General features: G+C 49.9%; 2 protein-coding genes and 1 non-coding gene across 5 annotated transcripts; 2 read left to right on the top strand and 1 right to left on the bottom strand.

Annotated features, from left to right (window-relative positions):
• Positions 1 to 1,581: 1,581 nt before the first annotated feature.
• On the top strand, positions 1,582 to 1,777 carry LOC131898087 (uncharacterized). The gene has a single exon (XM_059249165.1). It carries the CDS (start codon positions 1,589 to 1,591, stop codon positions 1,763 to 1,765), a length of 177 nt encoding a protein of 58 aa, XP_059105148.1. The 5' UTR covers positions 1,582 to 1,588; the 3' UTR covers positions 1,766 to 1,777.
• A 296-nt stretch (positions 1,778 to 2,073) lies between these two features.
• Positions 2,074 to 15,171, top strand: Diablo (diablo IAP-binding mitochondrial protein). Of its 3 annotated transcripts, none has more exons than XM_059249210.1 (6): positions 2,078 to 2,220; positions 2,986 to 3,112; positions 6,272 to 6,403; positions 8,385 to 8,495; positions 8,620 to 8,716; positions 14,605 to 15,171. In XM_059249210.1, exons 1-6 carry the CDS (start codon positions 2,123 to 2,125, stop codon positions 14,799 to 14,801), a joined length of 762 nt encoding a protein of 253 aa, XP_059105193.1. In that variant the 5' UTR covers positions 2,078 to 2,122; the 3' UTR covers positions 14,802 to 15,171. The 3 variants fall into 3 exon arrangements, with proteins under 3 accessions (XP_059105195.1, XP_059105193.1, XP_059105194.1); XM_059249211.1 differs by lacking the exon at positions 2,078 to 2,220 and adding an exon at positions 2,376 to 2,510; XM_059249212.1 differs by lacking the exon at positions 2,986 to 3,112 and having other exon boundaries at positions 2,074 to 2,220.
• LOC131898720 (small Cajal body-specific RNA 20) lies at positions 7,869 to 8,005 on the bottom strand. The gene has a single exon (XR_009376022.1). It is a non-coding gene; the product is annotated as a small Cajal body-specific RNA 20 (non-coding RNA).
• Positions 15,172 to 15,193: the final 22 nt, after the last annotated feature.

Below are 15,193 nucleotides of genomic sequence, written 5' to 3'. Positions count from 1 at the left end.
GGCTTCCTGAGCTGCGTGTTGATGTTCTGCCCCTGTTTTCGAGCAGGCTTCACCGAAGCAATGATTTGATAATAAGATCCTGATTAAATTAAGGGGCCATTTGCTTCTGGATGATGATGTTATAAAAGGGTTGACGTCCACACTGCCTGCTTTTCCAAAGGTCAAAAAATAGTCTTCATAATTTCGTATAGGCAGAAGAAGAAGCTGTGTTTGGTGCTTGCTTTTCCTTCGCCCTTACCTCGGGGAACGGGAAAGCATTCTTGGCTTTCCCAGCCACCTCCTTTGGTTGCCTCACTTCTGTAGTTGAACTTGGAAGTGCTACACTGGGTAATGAGTTTGCAAACTGCTAAACTCTGTAAATTAGGATCCTGCACTCTGGGCCTCTCATCTGTGGTTCTCACATACACGTGTGCATGTTCACACTTGCCTTTCTTCAGACAGCAGCTTTCCCGTTAGTAAGACAGTTGTCGGGAAAGTGCAGTGGTTCTGCCCGGTCCCAGTCTCTTGACAGGGCTGCTGTCAGTTTTAGACATATTGGAAGTACAGCCCAGCTGGAGCGTTCAGACAAACAAGACATGAAGGGGCTTGAAATACCCCCTGGTGTACTGCTTCTGCAGCCCATTTAAGTCAGGAGCCTTGAAAACCGCTGATGCCTCATCCTGTAGGCTGGAGGTGACACAGGCCGAAGGTGGGCAGGGTTGCCAGTGCCCCGCCTGGCCTGGGATTGCCTGTGCGCAGCTCCCCGGGAGCTCGGAAACCACACAGAGGTTGTAATTGGTCGATAGACCACACCTAGTTGTTGAGTGCTTCTGCTGCCTGAAGACCTCTCAGCCCTGCCCAGATCGCTGGAGTGTGCACAAGCCTACCCTCGCCAGACCAGAGGAAAGCTGTGGAAGCTGTGGCTGGCGGAGTCGTGGAAACTTAGCCGAGTGAGTAAACTGGGAAGAGTGGGAAGCTAGAGGCTAGCATTGAGGGGCTCTGCCAGGCAAGGCAGCAGTGGAGATGAGCTGGTTTGTGACTCTTGGCATCTGAGGTGAAATTTGCAAGGATGGGGTGCGTAAAGCATGTAACGGGAAGGATGTGAGCCCAAGATCAGATTGGTACCTATCACTTGTCAGGTTTTAATCCTGACAGGCCGTAAGGCAAGCATGCTGGGGCACACATACACACACACGCACACACACACACACACACACACACACACAAACCCTTAAAGTCTACCATCGACAATCCTGGGGTCAGGAAAATGATGGAAGAAATAAGCAATGGCCTGCTGCTTCTCCTCCACGCCAAGGCAGGCCCACAGACAGGGCTGCAGCTTGAGTGAAGGGAAAATAAAGCTGTCCTCCACCAGCCCATTAGCGGCACCAACTGCATTAAAAATGCAAGAGATGGTAGCAAGAGAGGGCCTGTTTGGAGGAGTTTAATGCAAAGTCAGGACTGGGAAAGGCCAGGCTCTTTCCCCTTTTGGAGCTCAGACGCCAGTGAGAGTGTGCGGGCAGCTACTGCTTTAGAAGGCACTTTTTTTTTTAAAGTTCCGAACAGCACTTTGGGCTTCCTTGGCCTTGGGAGAGTGCTGTCCCGCCGCATGCACCCTGCGCGTGCTCAGGATCCACGTCTCTGCAGGGCGATGCCGGCCTGGTCCACCGTCCACGTGCTGCAGCTGCTGCGGGAGCTCCTCGCCTTCGTGCTCCTCAGCTACACGGTGCTCATCGGGGCGCTGCTGCTGGCGGGCTGGACCACCTACTTCCTGGTGCTGAAGTGACAGCGCCCGGGCCCAGGCTCGCCCCGCCCCGCCCCGCCCCGCCCCGCCCCGCCGCCACCCAGCACCCCCAGGCTGAGCACCTTCCCCTCTCCAGGCGCGGCCCCGCCCCGATCCCAGCCCTCCGCCCGCCTTCCGGGGGCGCGACCCCGCTCAGCACCCTCCCCAGCCCCGGGGCCCGCCGCGTTCCGCGCCCAAGTCCGAGCGGTTGAACGCCAGGTGCGACCGTTAGAGCCGTTTCCGAAGCGCTCCCGCCCCGCCCCTCCCGCCTGTCCAATCACAACTGCGTCCTCTGGAAGGGGGCGTGGCCACGAAGCCCTGGGTTCCCTGGAGCCGGCCCCGCTAACCCCGCTGCCCGCTATGCTGCGTCACTTCCGGCGTGTGCGTCCGGCGTCCGTCCGCCGCGGGATGGCGGCTCTGAGGAGTTGGACGTGCCGGAGCATCGCCTCCCTGTTCAGGTACGGCAGCGGCAGCAGAGGGCGGGAAGCGGCGGAGAGGAGCCGGGCCCCGCAGCGCCGGCCAGCGCGTCGGCCCCAGGCCGCGGGCCGCCGAGTCCCGCCTCCCTCCGAACTTTGCGGAGGGCCCCGCCTCCGTCGCCCGTCCTCCATCACGGGCTCCCGAAAGCGGGTCCTCCAAGCCCCGCTGCCCTTCTGGGGCCGTTGAGCCTCCAGTCAGCTCAGAGTGCCCCGGGACACCGAGGGACAGACGGGTCACGGCGTTGGCTGCAGGCCTGGGCTGGCAGCGCGGGGTTAGCCCACGTCCCGGGAGACTCGGGCACCCGATGCCAGCGGCGCCCTCCGGCTGCCGGCTCCCGGGCTTTGCTAGCAGGGACCATTAGAGACACCTGGAGCCCCCGCCCGGGGTCCAGAGCCAGATCCTGCGGGCCGGGAGAGTTTTATCCCGGCGTCAGGTCGCTGAGCGGCTCCGAGGCAACTTTTAAACTCCTCCACCTAGTGGAAAGCGCCCGAGCGCATTGGCCTGTTGCGCTCGCTGGCCTGGAACTCAAATCGCTTACCTCCGACTCCTGAGGGCTGAGATTAAAGGCTTGCCACCACCTCTGTCGGTTTCTGGGATTTAACAGGCCACCCTGTGGTTTATTTATTTATTTTTTGGAAGACCGCTGCTACTTCCTCATTTAGTTTCCTGCTTGGTCCAACTCCTGCAGATCCAAGAGCCTTTTACAGATTGGTTTGTGCTTTTTAAAACGCGACTTATGTTTCCAGGTATGGACAGCGTGCTCCCGTCGTGGCTAACTCTAAGAGACGCTGTTTCTCAGAATTGATAAGACCGTGGCACAAAACTATGTTGGCTGGATTCGGCATGACCCTGTGTGCAGTTCCTATTGCTCAGGTATGGGACGGGCATGCGACTCTTTCCCATTTTAGTGAAGCTGCCATAGTTTGACAAGTGCCGCTTCCCATGATGCTGTGTGCACTGTACTATACCGGCATCTTCTCAGAGTTGAGCAGATTTCCCGATTTCATTGCATCATGATGTTGTGGGAACAGTACTGTTTCCCCTTCCTGCCCCTACTCCACCACCTGAATTGAGGAACCAGTGAAAATCTGAGCATCAGTTGAATTGGGAAGTAGACCTTTATCCTTGTACCAAACATAGAAGTCAAAGAAATTGCAAATGAGCTTCTCAAGCTCCAGAAGTTAAAAATATATTTCAAAAGAATTAAGAAGTGGGGTGGTAGGCTAAAACAGGGGAGGAGTAATCATGTTTTTCTGAGAATGGGTGGCTATTTCCTGGCAATTCATATGCCATTTTTTTTTTTTTTAATGGTTTAGTTTTCACTGAGGTAATCGTCAACTGTCCTGGCACTGGAGGGTGCATCCATTGACTCTCCTTGGGACTGTGAGGAAGTTAGAGGTTGCTTGGCTGTCACTGGCAACCGTCTTAGATCCCGCCTGCCAGTTTAGGCTAACTTACTTGAGGCCAGCCTGGTCCAGGATGGCCAAGGCTACACAGAGAAACCCTGTCTCAAAAAACCAAAAGAAAGACAGAAAAGTCAGCTGGTGATGTAATCTGAAGGAATTAGGGTGCAGTGGGATGGGACCCCTTCGTGTAAGGGGGCTTCGAGAAAGCTACTCTGAGTAATGTGAGACTGCACCATGGTAATGACCTAAGGAAGGGAGAAGCCTGCAGCGGAGGATTATGGGTAAAAGCCTAAAGCTGAATTTTGTGTGGTGTGCGGCAAGGCAAGGTGGGCTGAGTGGACGAGGAAGTGTTTAATAGGTTGTGGGGCGTTTACCCAACAACCCCACAGCTCCCCAGAGTTTTCTTGAGTGTGAGCAGCAGGAAATATTAGATAGAAGGATTTATTACGGAGAATCTTGCGGAGATAAACAGATAAAAAATAAAGGATAACCTTGAGAGGGCCTGGAACCTATTCCAACGGGACCCGACTGTCTCTGCCCCAGGGTTTTTATAGAGATGCCAAGGGGTGGAGCAAAAGACCTCCTCCCCCAGCACAGCCAAGTGCAGACCATCCCAGACACCTGCACTCAGGCCCGTGGTCTAATCATCCTCTATGTGGACCTGCTGGGTAAAGCCACAAGGAACCCGAGAACGGGCTCCCACAATAGGTGTGGCCACAGAGGTAACCAGGGATCAGATACTGTGTTTTGATTTTTGTGGATCATAGTGAGGCTTTAGATTTTATTCTGAACAGGCCACGAAGGATTTGTTCTTGGACTGTTATGATCTTGTATAGGTTTTAAGGTTATTTATCTAGGGCTACTGTTACAGTCTAGATGAGATGGTGGTCGTCAGACTGGCAGGCAGTAGAGGAGTGAGGGTGAATTGTCATTTGCTGAGACAGAGGAGTGGGTCTCCGTAGGGAGAAAGTTACAACATGTCAGTGAGAGCCCAGTGGAGCTATAGTGAGCAGCTGGAAGGAAAATGTCTTTTTTTTTTTTTTCTTTCTTTCTTTTTTTTTTTGAAATCACTGGTTATGTGCTTTAGAGAAGAGCTAGATAAGAAACCAGCAAGCTCACTTCAGCAAAATAGTTCTGATACTTTTGTATCCATTTACTGCAAGTACTTTTAACACCTGAGGCTAGTTAACACCCCCTCTGTCTCATTTCAGCTGTCATCTGCATGCTGTTGAACCTCAGCTCTAAAGAGCCCACTTGAACTGACAAGACAGCCCTCTTAAAATGGCATTTATTTTGGGTGGTGGGTGAGGTATCAGGACAGCTGCAGGAGTTGGCCTGGGGGTGAACGGGTTGTCTGCTCGGCAGCCGAGTGCCTCCTTAGCAGCCGAGCCCCCAGTGTTCTCTGTTTTTCTCTGAGAGTTGTGGGGTTTGCCCTCTTCTCTGCGTCCTGGGTACTCGTCAGTCCTGGGCCACAGGACTAGAGCTCTGCAGTCACGCTCCTGCAGCGGCCTCTGCTCTTCCAAACTCCCACGACTCCGTCACATGCTACAGACAGAGCCAAGCTGTATCCAGTTCTGCCTGCACCCCGGGACCCTAACCAGTCTCCTTTCTCTGTGCCAACCAGCCTTTCGTTCCCTTCCTTCCAGGGACCTCAGCCATTTCAGTCTTAGCTTCTCCAGTACCAAGTCCGGCCCTTTAGAGCCTTCCTCAGTTTTGTTCACAGGTTTCGGAGAAAGTCTGCTTTGAGGTTTAACTAGGGATGTGATTTCTAGGGAAAGTTACCTGGCTGTTCTGTGTGTGGATTCCATCATCTGTAAAAACTGGTGGTGCTCACGCCGGAAATGAGTGAAAACATTGTAAAGTTAGCATTGTTACACTCAGGTTTTCAGATGCTATCTCAGCATTTCCCTTCTTATGAGCAGAGTTGTCCATCTGTGTACCCTTCAGTTTGAGGTATGTATGAACTGTAGATATGATGAAATCCTTGATTTATTCACGTATTAAAAACTTTCATAGGCTGCTTTAACAGTTATTCTGGGGTTCTACACTCCACACAGCAAAACCAAGACAGTAAGTAGATCACAGAGCAGTGGGTTTTGAGACAGCGAGGTCTCTGTCGAGGAGGAAGAAAGGTTATTTAGATGAGGAGCCACAGGTTTTTAGTTTGAGTGACCAAATCCCTCCATTCTGATGTAGGGTCCTAGTGATTTTTGTTTGTCCGTGTAATAGCTGAGGTTATAGTGAAGAGCTCTTCCCTGTCCCCAAGCATTCTACTCAGTCTTCTCAGGTTCTCTTCCCACGTCCACCCATTCACCGTCAGACTCCGTGCAGTTCACATCGGATCTCTGAGGTCTTCCTGCTAATAATACCTCAACACGGGCTTGGTAGTTTTCTGTGTGACTGCCACAGCTCCCTTGACACTCAGTTTTCAGGTGAATGAAAGTGGAGAGAAACATTACCCTGAGATTATGTCCCTGTGCTATCTTAAATTACCAAACAGAAAGCCTGAAAAGTTACCCCAAAGAAGTGTGCTGCTGTAGGTTCATACGCACGAAGCGCAGGGGATCTGAGACCATCTAGTCCTCATCTTAAGCTTTATTCAGGTTGGAAATCATCTGTCTTTCAGAAATCGGAGCCTCACTCTCTTAGTAACGAAGCATTAATGAGGAGGGCTGTATCTTTGGTGACCGATAGCACCTCCACCTTTCTGTCCCAAACCACGTACGCTCTCATCGAAGCAATCACCGAGTATACGAAGGTATGGCTCCCTTTTTTTTTTTTTTTTTTTTTTTTTTTTTTTTTTTTAAATTATTTAACCTTATTTTATGTGCATTGGTGTGAGGGTGTGAGATGCCCTGGAACTGGAGTCACAGACAGCTGTGAGCTGCCATGTGGGTGCTGGGAATTGAACCCGGGTCCTCTGGAAGAGCAGCCAGTGCTCTTAACCTCTGAGCCATTTCTCCAGCCCTGTATGGCTCCTTTTGTGCAGTTTTGGTTTTGTTTTTCAGCGTGGAGAGATGGAACCCAGAGGTTTATGATGCCAGGCAAATACTCTTCTACAGAACTACAAGCCTCACTCCCTCTTCAGCACTGATTTGCTAAACCAGCAGTTTGCAAACTATGGCTCACAACCATATCTAGTCTAATAGCTCGTTTGTAATTTACTGGAACTCACAAGCCTTATGTTTAAGTACCTTTAGCAGAGGTCATAAGGCTCTTGAGCCTCAAATACTTAGTCTGGTCCTTTAAAAAAGATGTTGCCAAGGCTGGGTTTTTGTGGTGGCTCATTTAGAGTGCTTGCCTTGGGTTTATTCTCAACAAGTGGTGGTGCACACACATGATCCAGCACTGGGGAGGTAGAGGCAGGAGGATGAGGATTAAGGCAGATAGCCTAGTACCTAAAATAGCTCCTCTGGTTCACTAGGGTTCAAAGAGGGTCCGTGATACATACATTCACCTCCCAGCAGGCAGCGGTCCCTGGCTCCAGTCCTAGCTGCTCTGGAGGAGGACTGTCTGGGGAACCATCTCGGGCAGCAGCACAGCAAGCAGGGCAGTCTTCAAGTCATCTACACGTTTCTTTTTCTCTGAATCTGCCTGAATGGCCAACAACACTTTTACGGCTTGTTTTTTTGTTTTCGAGACAGAGTTTCTCTGTGTAACAGCCCTGGCTGTCCTGGAACTCACTCTGTAGACCAAGCTGGCCTTGAACTCACAGAGCTCCGTCTGCCTCTGCCTCCTGAATGCTGGAATTAAAGGCATGCACCACCACTGCCCGGAAATGTTTAGTTTTTTTTGGTGACGGAGTTCACAGTATAGCTCTGGAACTCACTATGTAGACCAGGCTGGGCTCAAATTGAGAGATTCTGTTGCTAACGAAAATCTTAAAGGGCAGGCTTGTGTGTGATCCTAGCACTCTGGAGGCACAGGCAAGTAGAACTCTGAATTCTAGACAGGCCTAGTGGACATAGTGAGAGCCTGTCTCAAAAACAATACAAATGTAGCAGATGTCCCGGACGATGCCTCTGCTTCTTGCACTGTACAACTCTGTGAGGCACAAGGATGAAGAGCCAATGTGCATGTGTTGGAGTGCAGGCAGGTGCCCAGGGAGGCTGGGGTGGAATCATAGGTGGTTGGTTATGGGCTGTCCATATGTCCTGCGCTCTGGAAACGGAACTCTGCAAGAGCTTGTAACAGAGTCAGCCTCCCCCTCCTCCCTCTCATTCGAATGTCTGAGGCAGGAACACAGGGCTGCCCACTGGCAGTTCTGAGGACTATAATCCATGACACTCAAGGGCTGATCTTGGCCTCTAGGCCTGACTGAGGAGGAACGAGATCCCCACAGCTTAGTGGACAAAAGATCATTTTAATTTTTTTTTTTTTGAATGTGCATTCGTGTTAGGCCTGTATGTATGTCTGTGAGAGGGCATGATCCCCAAGAACTGGAATTACAGTTGTGAGCTGCCATGTGGTTGCTGGGAATTGAATGCAGGACCTCTGGAAGATCAGCCAGTGCTCTTAACCACTGAGCCATCTCTCCAGCCCAATCCTTATATGCTGGAGACAGTCTAAATATGTAGCTCAGGCTGGCCTTGAACTTGCAATCCTCCTGGCCACATCCTGAGTGCTGAGATCACATGTATGCACTACCACCCCAGGACTTTGTTTTCTGAAGGTGTGACTGTCACTAATCCTTCCAGTGTGCCTCACTTAATTACACTCTCATTATTCTGTGTTTGTAGGCTGTTTATACGTTAGCATCTCTGTATCGACAGTATACAAGTTTACTTGGGAAAATGAATTCACAGGAGGAAGATGAAGTGTGGCAGGTGCTTATAGGAGCCAGAGTCGAGGTGAGCACACACACGTGTCAGTCATTTCCAAGAAATGGTCTTCATTGTGGTGTCTAAACTGTTACCCTGAGAGGATCGGTGTTAACCCCTTCCTGGTCTCTGGAGCTCTTTTCTGAACTTACAGATGACTTCAAAACAGCAGGAATACTTGAAGCTGGAAACCACTTGGATGACTGCAGTGGGCCTTTCAGAGATGGCCGCGGAGGCTGCCTATCAAACTGGTAGGTAAAGGCTGGGTTCTTTGTGTGTGTGCTTTTTACTTTGAGTTTAGTTGTTAAATGAGGACTTTAGATTAGACTGACTGATGATATCTTTTAGAGCAGTGGTTCTCAACCCTTGAACCCAGTGCTTCATGTCATGGTACCCCCCAAACATAAATTTTTTTGTTGCTACTTCATAAATTTAATTTGCTAGTGTTATGAATCATAATGTAAATATTTGATGCGCAGGATTTCTGATATGTGTGCCTCTCCCCCCCCCCCCAAAAAAAAGGGATTGAGAACCACTGGTTTGGAGGTTTTCCCCATTTCTATGTTGTTTTGAAACATGGTCTTGTTATATAGCCTTGGCTAGCCTCAAACTCACTATATGTAGAGCAGGCTGGTCTCACCCTGCCCAGTGGCGGGCCGGGCTGCCACATCGAGCTTTACATCTTATTTGCGTTCATGGGTGTCGGGCTGCCAGTGTCTAGAAGAGTAACTAGTAAAGCCGTTGTCTGCGTATGGACCTTTAAATAATGAGACCGCAGACCTGACGCTAGAGCATGTCTGTGCAGGCTCGGGTGGCACTTCAACATGGAGCTAGAATTGTCACTCCCCTGGAAGATACCAGGCCAGTCAGGAGTGACCAGACTGAAATTGAGCCTTTGTTTTTCCTTGTACGCAAGTGTTAGAGCTGGATGTGGTGGCTCATGCCTATATCCCTAGCACTTGGGAGGCTGAGGCAGGAGGATGTCTGTGAATCTGAGACTAGCCTGGGATACAGAGTAAGACTTTTTACAGGGAAAAAAAAAAAATACAAGTTAACATCCTGAAAATGGGGACCCCTGGAGCGCGGGGCCAGAGCTCTGTTTTCTTACTAGTGCCCTACACAAAAATGTAGCTGTTTTTCCTTTCTGTACCAAGGTGAGATTTGACTGTTGGTGTCTATCCAGTGGACCTACGAGAAAAGATTAAATGTTCAATATCTAATCTGATCCAGTCCCAAACCAGATGTGTACTTTTTCTCCTAGCAGGATATCAGATCGAGGCTTTATAGCATTAAGTCCTAATATTTTTTTTTTTTTAAAGTAGTGGGGTGATTTTTTTTTTTTTTTTTTTTTTTTTTTTTGCATCAGGACTCGCTTTATTCTTTCTTCCCCATCTTATATACCCTTTCAGGAGGAACAAACAAAATTGTTTATCAAGCACCCAGGGTCAAGGTGATTTTATTTTGAGGGGAATGTTGAAACCGAGTCTCACTCTGCATCCCAAGCCAGCCTTAAGACTGCAATGATCCTCCTGCCTCAGCCTCCTGAGTGCTAGGGTGATAGGCATGAACCACCATTCCCCGCAGGTTGTTTGGAAAGTCGCTACTGCGTAATTGTATTTTCTGCTCTGCTGGGGAAGAACTTAAACTTGAGAAGGGGAAGCGTGAGAGCAGCATTGTGGGAGTGAGTGGCTCACCAGATGTGGGCAGCTCCTGAGGAAGTACCGAGAAATGCATCAGGCGCCTCCCAGGGGTCCTCACACTCACCTGTGGGAGCACTACCGGAAAGATGTCTGTTCAGAAGTGTCAAACTCCTGGAAGGTACTGGAAAGAGGAATTAGAACCAGACAGTAGTAGATGCAAGATCATTGATAGCAGATTACAGTTTTATATTTGATTAAACAGATTTCCCACCTGCCTCCACTTCTGGAAATACTACTCATGAGTCAAGTTTGAAAGCAGAAACTTACTTTTCTAAAACTTGGAAGTTTGACTGTAAAAAGTAGTGTGGAGAGGGCTGGGGAGATGGCTCAGCAGTTAGGAGCACTAGCTGCTCTTCCAGAAATCGTCTGTAGTGGGATCTGATGGCCTCTTCTGGCATAAAGATGTACATGCAGATAGAGCACTCATATACATAATAAATTTTTTTTAAAAAGTGGGGAAATGAAAGCATGCAAGCCTTTTTGAGAAGTAATAGGTACTGATTTCACACACTACAAAGAGAATTGGGAGGAGGGGACAGAAAACATGGTGGATTGAGTTAAGGCAGAAAATGACAAAGTCTATTAGAAAGTACAGACCAGCCAGGCAGTGGTGTACTTAGGAGGCAGAGGCAAGTGGATCTCTGAGTTCAAGGCCAGCCAGGTCTACAGAGCAAGTTCCAGGACAGGCAGGTGACACGAAGAAACCTTAACAGGCTGTGCCACAAAAGTAATTCTAGGGCTAGTGAGATGGCTCAGTTGGTTAAGGCACTTGCCACCACTAATGACCTGAGTTCAGTTTCTGGAACCCACACAGTAGAAAGAGGATTCCTAGAAGTTGTCCTCTGACCTTGGCCTGTACACTGTGGTATACACATGTGCTCCCACGTGGGTATGAAAAAGTGTAAACAGAACACACCTGAAACAATATAGCACAGAAAGGTGGAAATTATGAAAGGAAAAACTGAAAAATCAGCTACTTATAGAAGCTAACAGCGTCAGAGAGGGAACTGAAGAACAGACGTGGTTACAGGGGCTCTCAGTCAGCTTAGAGCTCACCAATGTGGTTACTGTCACGAGCCAGTTTGCTCTTGGAGATTGGCTCTCCCATCTCTGTCTTCCAAGGCTGGAATTACAGCTGCCCTTCCTGCCCACCCCACACTTACATGGGTTCTGGGGATCCGAACTCTGTCCTGGTCCTCGAATCTGAGTGACAAGTGGTTAACCACTGAGCCATCCCACCCAGATTAACACTCATTTTACACACACACACACACACACATGCACAGTGTTGACCTGCCTCCTGAAAATACATCATGCAGTTAAGAACAGAGAAAGGTTGGTTGTTGTACCACTGATGTCAGTCACTTCCTGTCACACATTGCCCTCAGCCCACTCCCTACATTCCTGCTCTGTGAAGGAACATGCTTTCTGGGGTGGCAGTGTAGTTCAGTGGTAGTGCCTTGGTTTTCTTTTTGCTTTTTTTGAGTCAAGGTTTCTCTGTGTAACCCTGGCTGTCCTGGAACTTGCTCTGTAGACCAGGCTGGCCTCGAACTCACAGAGATCACCTGCATCGGCCTCACAGGTGCTAGGATTAAAGGCGTGTGCCACCAAGCCCAACAGAGGCCCTGGGTTTCTTGACCCCTCAAAAAAACAAAAGCCTGACTCTTCAGAATCTCAAGCTAGGGGCAGGAGAAATGGCCCTGTGGTTAAGAGTGCTTGCTGCTCTTCCAGAGGACCCTCTTCTGGCCTCCACAGGTACCTCATGTGTCATCCACTCACATGACAATCACAGTTATTTAAAGAACAGTCCCAAGCTAAAGGAGGAATAAATAGAAATGTGTAAGTATTTGGAGCCTGAGAACAAGTCCAGTCTGTCACACACAGGGGACTTACGAAGGAGCTCCTGGTGCTGGCGGGCTGCCTCAGGTGTCTGCAGCATAGCATGAAGACCTTTGGGTCCCCAGCACCCAGTGGAAATCCCAGGTGTGGTGGAACACAGCTGTAACCCCAGAATGAGGAAGGCAGGGACACAAGAGAATCCCTGGTGCTCGCTAGCCAGCCAGCCTAACCAGTTAATGGGCATCAGGTTCAGTGAGAGACCCTGTCAAAATAATATGGAAAACTTAGCATACCTGTATTGACCTCTTGACCTCCACACATGATCCATGCCTGTAATCACCAGCACCTGAGAGGTGGACTTGGGAGGATCAGCAGTTTGAGGCTAGCCTGGGCTATGTGAGACCCTGTCCTCCACAGATACAAGTAGTCCGTGGGGGGTTATGCCTATAAAGCATATCTCATAAATATATGAATGGTAGGTTATCTTTGCTGGAGTAGGTATCAAAAATAAATAGACTTTTAACTCAGTGAATTAGACCAAAGTGGACTTAGGGGCTGGTGAGAGAAGAGTACTGATGACCTGAGTTTGAGCCTCAAGACAATCAGTGGAAGGACAGACAGAACAGAGTGCTGCAAGCTGTCGCAACTTCCATAGGCACAGCCAGCTGCTAAATAAATTAATAGAAGCATGAACTAGTGAAAAGCAAGTCCAAAAAATCAGGCAAAAGAAGACATTTGACCATAAGTAAGATTAACTAGGCACAGTCTGAAAGACAAAAGTAGATGAAAGGGGTGGGTGAGACTTGAGGAGGGAGCGGGTATCTGGACTGGTTTGGGGTTGTTAGTCTCGGAAAGGAGGCACTGTGGCCTAGCACCACACTAGTGATGCATTCCCACCTAACGCAAGGAGACGTGGAAGTGGCCTCTGCCTGTTTACAAGCTGCTGCTTCCGGTCATTGCAGGGATAGTGTTGCCATCACTCCAGCAGTTCTGAGGGGCAGGAGCTCGGGATGTAAAGTGAAGAGATCATTGTTGCCCAAAGATCTCAGAAGGTTCTGTAGCTCTTGGCTTATGGGTCAGGCTTTAAGTCCCTGGGTTTGCCGAGCACACTGTCCTGCTTTGTAGTCCCCTCTGAAGCACACAGATGCGGGGACAGAACCCCAAAGAGCTAGCTGTGCATCTAGCTGGAAATTGTTGAGTTCTTCTGTTTACACAGCACCACAGGAAATGAAGAAATTAGGCTGTTGCGATAACTCGGCAAATAAAGGCTCCTGCCACCAAGCCTGACCACCTGAATTCAGTCCCTGAACCCAAATGGTGTTAAAAAGAGAACTGGTGCAGCACTTGGGAGGCAGAGGCAGGCAGATCTCTGTGAGTTTGAGGCCAGCCTGGTCTACAGAGCGAGTTCCTGGACAGCCAGTGCTACACGGAGAAATGGTGGGGGGTGGGAGAGCTGGCTAGCTGGCGTCTACTAGTTGTCCTCTGACTTCCACATGCACACCATCCTCCACCTTGAACCAGAAGAAATTGGTGCCATCTAACAGATCCATAGCCAATAACTAGACAGCATGTCAACCTAACACGTGATCTAGGTACGCAGGTGTTTGCTTTCTCCTCCTAAGAGACAAATGTTAAATATAAACATCACCCAAAGACCATATAAAATCTTTACATAAATCTAAACTAGGTTGAAGAACTAAGGAATCCATAGAAGGAATAATGAAAGTTAAATTACATTCAAAGATGGACACCAAGCCCAGGTTATTGGGGGGAAGAGTTAGATCTTCAAAACTAAAATGCCAGGTTGAAGATATGGCTCCGTGGCTAACATGCTTCTGCAAACGTGAGGCCCCAGGTTCAGATCTCTAGCACCCATGCAGAAACAAGCTGGGGGTGGTACACACTGCAGGACACGCACTGTTCTGGGAGTGGGGTCTCTCTTCTCTCCTGAGGGCTTGCCCGGCTAATCACCAAACCCCAAGTCCAGGCCAAAGACCCTTAAAAAAGCCCACACTGCCAATGTGCAGGAAGTGCTGACTAGCCTGTGGTAATTGTGTGAAGGCAGCACAGCACCAAACTAACAGGTGAATGGGACTGACTTCTAAATTGAGCTGCAAGTCACATTTGGGCATTTCCTTAAATGCAGGGATAGCTGCGCGCACGTGCAGGCACACCCCCCCCCCCAAATGTTCAAATGGCGCACCCACCTGGGTGTGGTGGTGCACCTTATGAGGAAGACAGAAGCACTCAGCCTGGGCTATATGGGGAGAGCCCAGTTGTTTTAACAGTTTGGTGCATGTGTCTGTGGGTGTCTGTGCATGTAGGTGCTCACAGAGCCTAGAACAGGGCATCAGATCCCTGGAGCTCAGGTTACAGGTGGTTGTGAGCCACCCAACGTGGGGTACTCCCCATCTTGGGTCCTCTGGAGCAGCAAGCTCTCTTAACCACTGAGTCATCTCTTGAAAAGCAGCAAGATGCAGACCTGAACTCAGAGCAGGATGTCAGGGCGGGTGGCCTCGTGAGGGTTGAGCTGCAGCTCAGGCCTTCGGGCCTGACTTCTCCGCCTTCCTGTGGTCTCAGTGCACCGTCCCTCTCGACAGGAGCCGATCAGGCCTCTATAACGGCCAGGAACCACATCCAGTTGGTGAAGTCGCAGGTGCAGGAGGTGCGCCAGCTCTCCCAGAAAGCCGAAACCAAGCTGGCTGAGGCACAGACCGAAGAGTTGCACCAGAAAACCCAGGAAGCTGTTGACGAGAGGGCTGACCAGGAAGAGGAGGCCTACCTGCGTGAAGATTGAGGGCTTGAGCCCCCTGCCCTGTCTGCACCTCAGTGGGAAAGCGGGAGACGGCATCCACCTAGTGTTGCCCCAACTCTGTGGAGACAACAGGCTGCCCTTACCAGGCAGACCAGAAGGCTTCTGTGAGCGGTCCCTGCCCTTCTCTGCTCTCAGCCTTTGTGGGCCTGCTTCTTAGCCCTTGACGAGGTTCATTCAACACAGTCCCACTCAGCACCTCTCATGCCAGTCTTACCTCACTCCAAAGCAGTTCACCAACCTGGGCCAGAGGAAGAGGGGTCTTTTCTGCTACACCCTTAAGTTCAATCGCTGTTTAGCTCCAGTTTTCAATATTACTCAGATTTTCAAGTATAATTTCAATGTTTGCTCCAGAGGAGGGAGCCTGTCTGGTTTCT

The sequence above is a fragment of the Peromyscus eremicus genome, chromosome 23 (genome assembly GCF_949786415.1).
Source record: "Peromyscus eremicus chromosome 23, PerEre_H2_v1, whole genome shotgun sequence".
NCBI lineage: Eukaryota > Metazoa > Chordata > Mammalia > Rodentia > Cricetidae > Peromyscus > Peromyscus eremicus.
This window is presented reverse-complemented; position numbering and strand designations above follow the sequence as displayed.

Excerpts from the sequence above, each read along its gene's own strand:
- LOC131898087 (XM_059249165.1), top strand. The coding sequence starts at position 1,589 with ATGCACCCTGCGCGTGCTCAGGATCCACGTCTCTGCAGGGCGATGCCG.
- Diablo (XM_059249210.1), top strand. The coding sequence starts at position 2,123 with ATGCTGCGTCACTTCCGGCGTGTGCGTCCGGCGTCCGTCCGCCGCGGG. Across the intron at positions 6,404-8,384 it reads CAATCACCGAGTATACGAAG|GCTGTTTATACGTTAGCATC; the intron begins GTATGGCTCCCT and ends CTGTGTTTGTAG. Across the intron at positions 8,496-8,619 it reads TTATAGGAGCCAGAGTCGAG|ATGACTTCAAAACAGCAGGA; the intron begins GTGAGCACACAC and ends CTGAACTTACAG.